Source organism: Melospiza melodia, unplaced genomic scaffold (genome assembly GCF_035770615.1).
Source record: "Melospiza melodia melodia isolate bMelMel2 unplaced genomic scaffold, bMelMel2.pri scaffold_46, whole genome shotgun sequence".
NCBI lineage: Eukaryota > Metazoa > Chordata > Aves > Passeriformes > Passerellidae > Melospiza > Melospiza melodia.
Window position 1 is genome coordinate 1,715,685 of NW_026948783.1, and position 8,887 is coordinate 1,724,571.

At 56.9% G+C, this 8,887-nt stretch overlaps 1 protein-coding gene across 1 annotated transcript; it reads right to left on the reverse strand.

Moving 5' to 3' along the window:
* Positions 1–3,003: 3,003 nt before the first annotated feature.
* Positions 3,004–8,887, reverse strand: LOC134434703 (serine/threonine-protein kinase pim-1-like). The gene is made up of 6 exons (XM_063183331.1): positions 8,765–8,887; positions 4,877–5,423; positions 4,712–4,761; positions 4,141–4,507; positions 3,350–3,526; positions 3,004–3,110 (listed from the first exon to the last, which is right to left on the reverse strand). The coding sequence occupies exons 1-6, from the start codon at positions 8,885–8,887 to the stop codon at positions 3,004–3,006; spliced, it is 1,371 nt and encodes a 456-aa protein (XP_063039401.1).

Below are 8,887 nucleotides of genomic sequence, written 5' to 3' on the forward strand. Positions count from 1 at the left end.
GGCCAGATGTCAGATTTCATGGCCTTGTCTGGCTTCTAAATACACAAAGGTCAATCCATGTTTCACTTATGAGTGGCTACATCTATTACAGTGCTAATGACCATGCATATTTCATCAGGGAGCAGATACAAAGACAACCTTTGGTTGGAAGGTTCATCCAGAGGCCACCTTTGGCTCAGGGCCTGCTGTCCAGGCCTCACTCAGGGCTGGTGTCCAGGCCTTGGCACTTCAGGGACGTGGTTTAGTGCTGGGCTTGGCACTGCAGGGTGAGCGGCTGCACTGGGTGAGCTCAGAGGGCTTTTCCAACAGAAAGGATTCTGTGATTCCATGATTATATCCACTGCATTCAGCTGGGTCTATTTCAGCAGCATTACTTTGCTCCAAAAGCTCCCTCTTGCCCAGCTCCTGTGGCCTGAGGCTTCAGCTCCTTCAACTCCTGGTGCTGAGCTGCTCATGCTGAACGAGATGGCTCAGAGAGAAGAACACAGTCCATGCAATTCCTTCTGGGATACGGAGAGGGGAGGCTGTGCAAACAGGAGCATTGTTTGCTGTGGCCTCCTCTCTGCCCTTTACGCCTTTCACTGCTTTGAACCAGCCAAGAGCTTTCTCCAAGAGTGCAATGGAGCAGCTGTTCCTGCTTCCAGGCCTGGCTCTCTCCAGTCTCTGCCCTTGCCTGGTTCTGTCCCTCTTGCTGTGCCCTCTGTTCCCCCAGGGCTCGCTGGCTGCTGCCCAGGACTGTGGCACTGGAACAGATCCAGTGCTCCAGAGCCTCCTTTCTGTGCCCTTGCAGCTGCCTGGGCACAGCAGCCTTTTCCATCTGGAAGCTCCCCATGCACAGGGAGTGCCCAGCTCCGTTCCCTGCACAGCCTCCAGGAGCCCAGGGCTGCCATCTCCAGTCCCTGCTGGCCCTGGGGCTCCCAGGTGCCTCAGGCTGCTGTGACACCGCTGCACACGGGAGGCAAGAGGGGCAGGGGCTGTGCTCAAAGTCAGCTGCATGTGCTGCTGCTGCTGTTGCTGCTGCTGCTGTGGGGTCATTTGTGCAGCCCTGGCCCAGAGTCAGGGATCAGATCCTGCCAGTCTCTTCCAGCCCTGGCTGCTCAGAGTTTGGGCCTTGGAGCCTCAGGTGGCCAAAGGCAGCTGCTGCTGGTCCCTCTGTGTGCCCGTGTTCAGCAGTGCTGCTCCATCAGTCTGTGCCCAGCAACGGGGAAAAGCCTCAGCCCTGCAGGGTCAGGAGCTGCTGGGCTCTGCCTGAGCAGCTCAGCCAGCAGGAAGGGAGCTGCTCCACACGGGAACCAGGAGCAAAGGACATTCCTTTGATAGGACAGGTTTTCTGTTAAAAAAAAAAGAAAGGAAATAAAATTAATAAAAACACATAAACAATGTGATAGATACAAACAAAACCCAAATGTGTAAAGAAAAATAGCGCATAACTTTGGATAAAGAGAAAACTGAGTTTTCTTAAAAAGAGAACTCAGATATTATTTTGTAAATGTGGTAATGGCATGGATCCATCTTACCAGCTACATTAACCTTTTTAAAAAATATTTTGGGGTTTGTTTCCAATACTGTAATTTTGAATTGTGGTGAAATTGGTGTGAAGGAAGAAGAAATTGCTTTGTGCTCTGCCAGCTCCAAGCAGGACTGGGAATGGAAGCTCTGTCAAACCACAAATCCTTTAGAAGATGACCTTCCTTCTCACCCTGTGAATGAGCTGCACATTCCCTTTAAAACTGTCAGGGATGTGTTAGAGACACAAAGTCCCACTGACAGCTTTTTGCTCTGGTATGGCAGTGCAGAAGGGCAATTCTCCATCCACCAGCTCCAGACTGCACTGCCTCAGGAGCACGGCCCACTCGCCAGCTTTGGCCCACTCATGGCACTTCTAGAGGAGGAAGAAAGTGCAATTGCACAATTCAAGTCAAAAAGGAATGAAGACTGGGACAGATAAAACACCCTGTGCAGATCCAGGCGTTCAGCTGGGACTGTGGAGAGTTCCGGTCCTTGCCAGTTGGATGTGTGTCCCCAGCTGCAATCTCTGGCCCTGCAGCAGAGTCTCACACACCTGTCAAAGCAGAAAGCTCAGGTGCTGTGCTCGCAATGGGCTCGTCTGATGCAGAGCTGTCAGAGCAATGTGAGGGCAGAGCCAGCCCAGCTGGGCCCAGGGCTGAGCCCAGCAGAGCCCTGGCAGAGCCCAGAGCAGCCTCAGCACCCGCAGAGCCCGGCTGCAAGGAGAGAAAGCAGAAAGCACCCGTCAGCTGAGGGCTCCTGTGCCCTTGTGCCAAGGCCTGCAGTGCCCAGGCCATGCTGGCTGTGCCCAGAGCTGTGCCCAGAGCTGCCCATCCCTGCTGCCTTTGGCAGCAGAGCAGGAGGGCAGCACATGTGCCCAGCCTGCAGCCAGCCACGGCACATCCAGCCCTCAGCAGCTGCCCAGAGCCAAAAAGCAGCTGGGCAGCTGACTGAAGAATTCATTGCATCTGCCCCAGCAAAGAGGGAACCTTTGGTGCCCAGCTGTGCCATGCCCAGATCTGGGAGCAAGCCCCTGCCTGTGGACTCACCTGCAAATTGGGCCTGGAGCCTGGCTTTGAAGAAGGTGGCAGAATCCAAGTCCATCATCTTCAGCTGGCCAGGCCAAGGAAGAGATTATCATCCTTGAGGTTGTCCTTGGTGTCTCCAGCAGCAGCCCCACTTGGAACAGCTTCTCCAGGGGCTCCTTCTCCTTCCCTGGGGTCAGACCAGGCTGTCAGGGCTCTGCCCAGGGCCCCAGCCATCCATGAACCATACAAACAAAACCAGGGGGATGGTGGCCACCAGTGTGTGCCACACCAGGTCTCCAGCTCAGCTCCAGCCCAAGAGCTGTGTGTTCCCTTCTGCTGACCCCTGCTCAGAGCTACAAGCAGGATAAAACCAGCCTGGTTTGCTTTGCCACTGATTGCCAAGAGATGCGTGGTGCTGGTAACTGCTAGGTCCCTGGATCCAACTGTGCATGTGGATCTCTTCCATCTTCTAGGGCAGGGAAACACCCTTCACCCAAGGATGACAGAAAAGATCTTCTAAGGATGGCCTGTCCGAGGGTTGCATGGACAAACACCTCTTAATGACATCCTGGCACTCTGGGGAGAGAAACCAGAAATCACCAGTCAGTTGGAGAAGTTGCCCTCCTGTTCCCATGCCCAGGTCATGCTGGGTGTGACCAGAGCTGGGCCTAAACTTCCCCATGGATGCTCTGTTTGGAGGACAGCAGGAGAGCAGGACATGTGCCTGCTCAGCAGCTGCCAGAGTGGTTTGCCCATGAGCCCGCTGCTGTCTCCCAGCACTGGCATTCCCCCCGTGCCCAGAGATGAGGATCCACCTTGAGAGAGCCATCGTGGGAACAAGATCCGCCCCCGGATGATCTCCTGGCCCCTCCTGAACGGGTGCTTCCCCATGACCAGGTGGCACAGCAGGAGGCCCAGGGACCAGATCGTGGCTGCCTCGCCGTGGTAGCGTTGGTGCTGGATCCACTCTGGTGGGCTGTAGGACAGGGTTCCTGTGGAACACAGACACAGCTTAGCAGGGGGATGCTGCTGCTCCCAGAGCCTGGCCCCAGCATCCCTGGGCGTGTGGGGGCTGCCCCAGAGGCACACGGGGTGAGCGCTGCCCTCTTGCCAGCACTTGGGACTTGTGCACAAACCCGGGACTGGAAAAGAAGCCACTGGTGCTGGAAGAGGGCAGCAGAAACCCTAGGAAGGCCCAACCATGACACACAAAGGAAAAACCCACCCCGTAGTGGAGAAAATCCACTCTCCTCCCCATCTGCATGGCTCCCAAAAATATTAATAAGCCAAGGCAAGCAAGGGGAGTGGAGCAGTCCAGCCCTTCCTTGCCTGCACACCAAACCATCCGGGGCACGCGGTCAGACCCCCCTCTCTGCTGCCCCCATGGGGGTTTGTGTCAGGCTGGCTGCCCCAGCTCCAGCCCCAGCCCAGGGCACAGTGGGTGCTGAAGGCTGTCAGCAGGGCTGGGAGCTGGCCGCCCTCACACCCCACCCAAATCAACTCGGCTCTAGCATCAATCCCATCCCGGCTGCAATAGGGGGAAGCCCCAATGCTGCAACCAGGCTGGGCCACGAGATGCCCAGGAGCACCCCCTGCGAGGGCTCACCTGCAAACTGGGTGTAGGCTGTGTCTTGGAGGAAGGCGCCACAGCCAAAGTCGATCAGTTTCAGCTGCCCGCTGGCCAGGTCGAGCAGGACATTCTCGGGCTTGATGTCCCGGTGCAGGACCCCGCAGCTGGTGCAGTGCCGCACGGCCTCCAGCACCTGGCAGAACAGCCCCCGCGCCTCCTCCTCCGGCAGGAACCCCCGCTCCGCCAGGAAACCCGAGAGCTCCTGGCACCGCTGCGGACGCTCCAGCACCAGCAGGAAGCTGTCGGGGAGCTCAAGCCACTCCAGGCGCTGAATGACACCGCCACAGCCACAGGACACCTTGGCCAGCAGCACGATCTCCAGGGGTGCACTGGTGCCGTCGGGCTGCGGGAGGAGCACGACGCCCTCAGTGGGGCCGAGGCCGTGCCAGGGCTCTGGGAGCCCTCAGCCAGCCCGGGATGCTCTGCATGCCCCGCTCAACCCACGCCCGCTCTCCCCGCAGGGCTCACGGCGGCTCCCACCGTGCCGGGCCCCGGCTCCTCGCCGCCCTGCACGGCCCGGCTGCTGCCGCGGACTCCGCTCACTCACCAGCTCGCCCCAGTGCCGGATGCGATCCCTCGGCACGCGTTTGATGGCACCTGCGAGCGAGGGAGAGCAGCGGGGTGAGCTCGCCGCCTGTCCCGCCGCGCCCCGACCTTCTCCTCCTCCTCCTCCTCCGCCCCCTCCGCCTGCGCCCGCCGCCGGCCCTGCCGCTCACCGGGGCGCCGTCCGAGAGCCGCGTGGCCGCGAAGACGCTGCCGAAGCCGCCGCGTCCCAGCAGCGAGCCCAGCTGGTACCGCTCCTGCAGGGCCTCCTGCGCCTTCCCTGCGGGCGGGACGCGGCTGTCAGCGCTCGGCCCGGGGCCAGAAACGGCCCCCGAGCGCCCCTCACCCGCCCCGGGCCCGGCATCCCCACCCGCCCCGGGCCCCGACAGCTTGGGGACGGAGGCCGCGCTTCCGAGCGGCGGAGCTCGGGCCGGGGAAGCCGCATCGGAAGCGGCGGGAGCGGCCGCGCCGCGGGTGTGCTCCGCGGGCCCCGGGAGAAGCCGGGGCCGGGGTCGGGACTGGACCCTGCGTCGGGTCCGGGGCCGGGCTCGGGCCAGGCGGAGCCGAAGGGCGGCGACGCCGCCCCCGCACCAGGCACTGATGCCCGCCCAGCAGCGCCACCGCCAGCACGGCCAGAGCCGGGCGGAGGCGAGACCGCGGCGGGACGGCCGGGGCCGGGCACGGGGCCGGGGGCGGGCCGGGGGCATGGCCCTGCCCTGCAGGGGAGAGGGAGGCGGGGAGAGGAAAGGGACGCCGGGCAAGGGACCCCGAGAGAAGGGTGCCCGACAGCGGGAAAGGGAGAGAAAGAGAAATAATAGGACAAAGAGAAAGAGAAAGAAAAATAGGGGAAAGCGTGTTTTAAATTATCAGTTTTGCTGCTCTCGCCGCTGCTGCTGCCGCTGCCGCCGTTGCCGCCGCTGCAACTGAGGCACCGGGGCCGTTCGTCCCCGTGTCCGTTCCCCGCTCGCCCCACGAGCCCCACGTTCGAGCCCCGCGCGCCCCGGGGACAGCCCCTCCGTCTGCCCAAACACGGGAACTTTGCGGCCTTGAGCCCAAATGCAGAGCCCTGACTCCTGCGCACTGGCACAGCGATCCCCTCGCTTGCTGCTGTGCATTGTCCTTGCTGAGGGTCAAACACTGTCGGGCCGCCTTCCCTTGGGGTAGGATTCCTACCTGACCCCAGCACTGCACTTACACCTCCAGTGTTGCTTTCCCGTAAAAACAGGGGAAGGAAAACTGTGTGTGGCTCATGGTATTTTAGAGTGTCTAAAAATCACTAAGTCATCGATCCTAGAGGCGAGGTGCATCTGAAATTACTGGACGCAACATAGAAAAGGGGAGCATAGAAAAAAATAGAGGAAAACACCTTGGATTGTTTCTTTTATTTTACATCTGGAAAGCTGTTTCAGTTTTCCAGGAGTCTTCTCCTGTCTGCTCTTCCCAAGAATCTCTCATGGAGAACAAGGTCAAGCTTCTGTCACAAGATTTGCCACCAGGAAATTACGCCACTGGTGAAATTTTCATTGTGACTGTTTGTGCTGGCTTAGGGTAAATTTGGGGAGGAAACCTCCTAAAGGGGTCTGTCTAGAAAGCAAGTTGAAGTGGCCCCTACCCCTACTAGTTCAGGAAAAGACTTCCCTGGAGAAAAGTGAAAAAAAACCCCATTTTTTTTTAACGAGTAAAGTATTCACAAGCATGAAAAATGAATAATATTAAATAAAACCTTGGACAGTGCTGAAGAGTTGGCCAATTCAGAAAGTCCTTTTTGTGGGTTGTAGTTGGCTCACTCAGTCTCTTCTAAGTCCCTCTGGTTCTGGAATGCAGCATTCCAGAGCTCGGGGGGCCACAGGTGTGAGCTGCAGGTGTTTGTCTGGGTTTTCAGTCCAGAGCAGGTTTAAACAGTTCCAAGAAAAAGGAAAGTCACAGTCCGAGGAACTTCTCTTCCTGAGGTGGCTAAAATCAAATTGCTGGACCTTGGCTGTGAAGGCATTGGGAAATTTCCAAATCTGGGCACTGGCGGTCCCAGCAAACACCAGATCATGGTGGCGCTGGAGCCAGAACCTGAAGATTTCCAAACTTTGGCTTTCTGTGCAAGCAAATCACTGGGCTTGGGCTGTGCCAGCACCAGGAAGTTTTCAGATCTGGCCACTGGCACTGCCAGCAAAATCCTGATCTGGGTGGTGTCGTTGCCAGTGACAGAAATCTGCCGGATTTGGGCTCTGCTGGCATCGGGAAATTTCCAAATCTGGGTTCTGGTGCAGCAAACACAAGATGTGGGCAGTGCCAGACCCAGTAGCAGAAAGGTGAAAGGTTTTGGATTTCTGTGCCAGCAAATTGCTGCACTTGGGCTGTGTCAGAATAGGGAAATTTCCAGATCTGGGCACTGGCAGTGCCAGCAAACACCAGTGAAACCTTCTGGTCCTTGTCTGCACTGTTGACCAGTGGTTTCCCTGAGAACCAGCTCTGGCAACTTTACAGACAGAGACTGCTTTCATCTCATTGTCTGGAAACAGAACTTTACTGAAGGCAAACACAACAAACAGGACGGCGTACACAGTACAGAGAGAGAAGCAGAAAAAGGCCTGGGTCCAGGGTCTAGCAGGAATATTTATACATTTATTTATGGGGAGGGGTTAAGGTGGGATCTGAGGGAAGGATCCAAGAGGAAGGAAGGATTAAGAATATTACAGTTTTTGCAGTATAAAGTAACCAATGGTAGCAAAGAGAACTCAGAACTTTCTAGTAACAATTGCATAACTGAACAAGAGGATTATGGGCGGGAGCTCCTGCTGACCCCAGCTAAAGAGAGTTTTCCCACGGCCTTAAGCTGAGGTCTCCCTCTTCTTTTAAACCAACCCCAACACGCCAGATCTGGGCAGTGCCGGGTTTTGGCTTTCTTTGCCAGACAATTGCTGCATTTGGGTTGTGCCAGCACCAGGAAATTGCCAGATCTGGGCACTGGCGGTGCCAGCTAACTGCAGATCTGGGTGGTGCCGGTGCTATCACCAGAAAATTGCCAGGATTTGTCTTTCTGTGCCAGCAAACTGCTGGACTTGGGCCGTGCTGCCACTGGGAAACTGCTGGATATGAGCACTGGCAGTGCCAGCAAACACCAGATCTGGGTGGGGACAGCACCAGGTATTTGCAAGGTCTTGGCTTTCTTTGCCAGAAAATTACTAGACTCAGGCTGTGCCGGCACCAGGAAATTCCTGCTTCTGGGCACTGGTGGTGCCAGCAAACACCGGATCTTGGCATTGCCAATGACGGTAGCAGGGAATTGCCAGATTTTGGCTTTCTTTGCCAGAAAATCGCTGGACTTGGCTCTGCCAGAACAGGGAAATATCCAGATATGAGCACTGGCAGTGGCAGCAAACACCAGGTCTGGGCACCTGTATTGGCATCAGGAAATTGCCAGATTCTGGCTTTCTGTGCCAGCAAATTGCTGGACTTGGGCTGTGCCAGCCCTGGGAAATTTCCGGATCTGGGCACTTGTGCAGCAAACACCAGATCTGGGTGGTGTCTCATCGTGTGTTTTTATACTTTATAATACTTTGCAATAGTTTTGTTTTTGAATCCCTGACTTTTTCCCAAATGGTTCATCCCAGATGGTACCCCCCTTCCTTTACCTGTGTAATCCCTTTCTCTTGCTGAGATCATCCCCAAATCCCCAGCCTGGCTCTCTGTCAATCACTCAGCATCCCATCCCCTCCATCTAGAAGCTTTGGTCCAGGATGTCGAGTGATTAGCAAGAGGCCAGGGGTGAGCCCCCCAAGCCTTGCCCCAAATGCTGTCCTAAATGTCTGTCCCCCAGTACCCATCCCTTAGGGTCACTTATTGTTTAGTAAAATGTTATCTACTTTTGGTTTCCACCTCCCTTTAAATGTAACCTTGTCAAATCTCCCGGGGCTCTCAGCAGGAGCCGCCTGAGGTGTAGGGGCTCCTTTGGGACTCCTAGAATAAAACCTGGGATTAACCCCTGCTAAGAATCGGGCCTTAATCTTTTACCCATGTCTCTGGTGTCTCTCCTGCTGCAAAGATGACCACGTGCCCTCCATACCCTCAGGGCTTGGGAGAGTGTCTCCCCGCTGTCGGCCGTGTCGGGGTTCCCCCCGGTGTCTGCCAACTCGGGACTGGCTGAGGGTTCCTGAGAGGCTCCCAAAGGAACAGAGACACTGCCCAT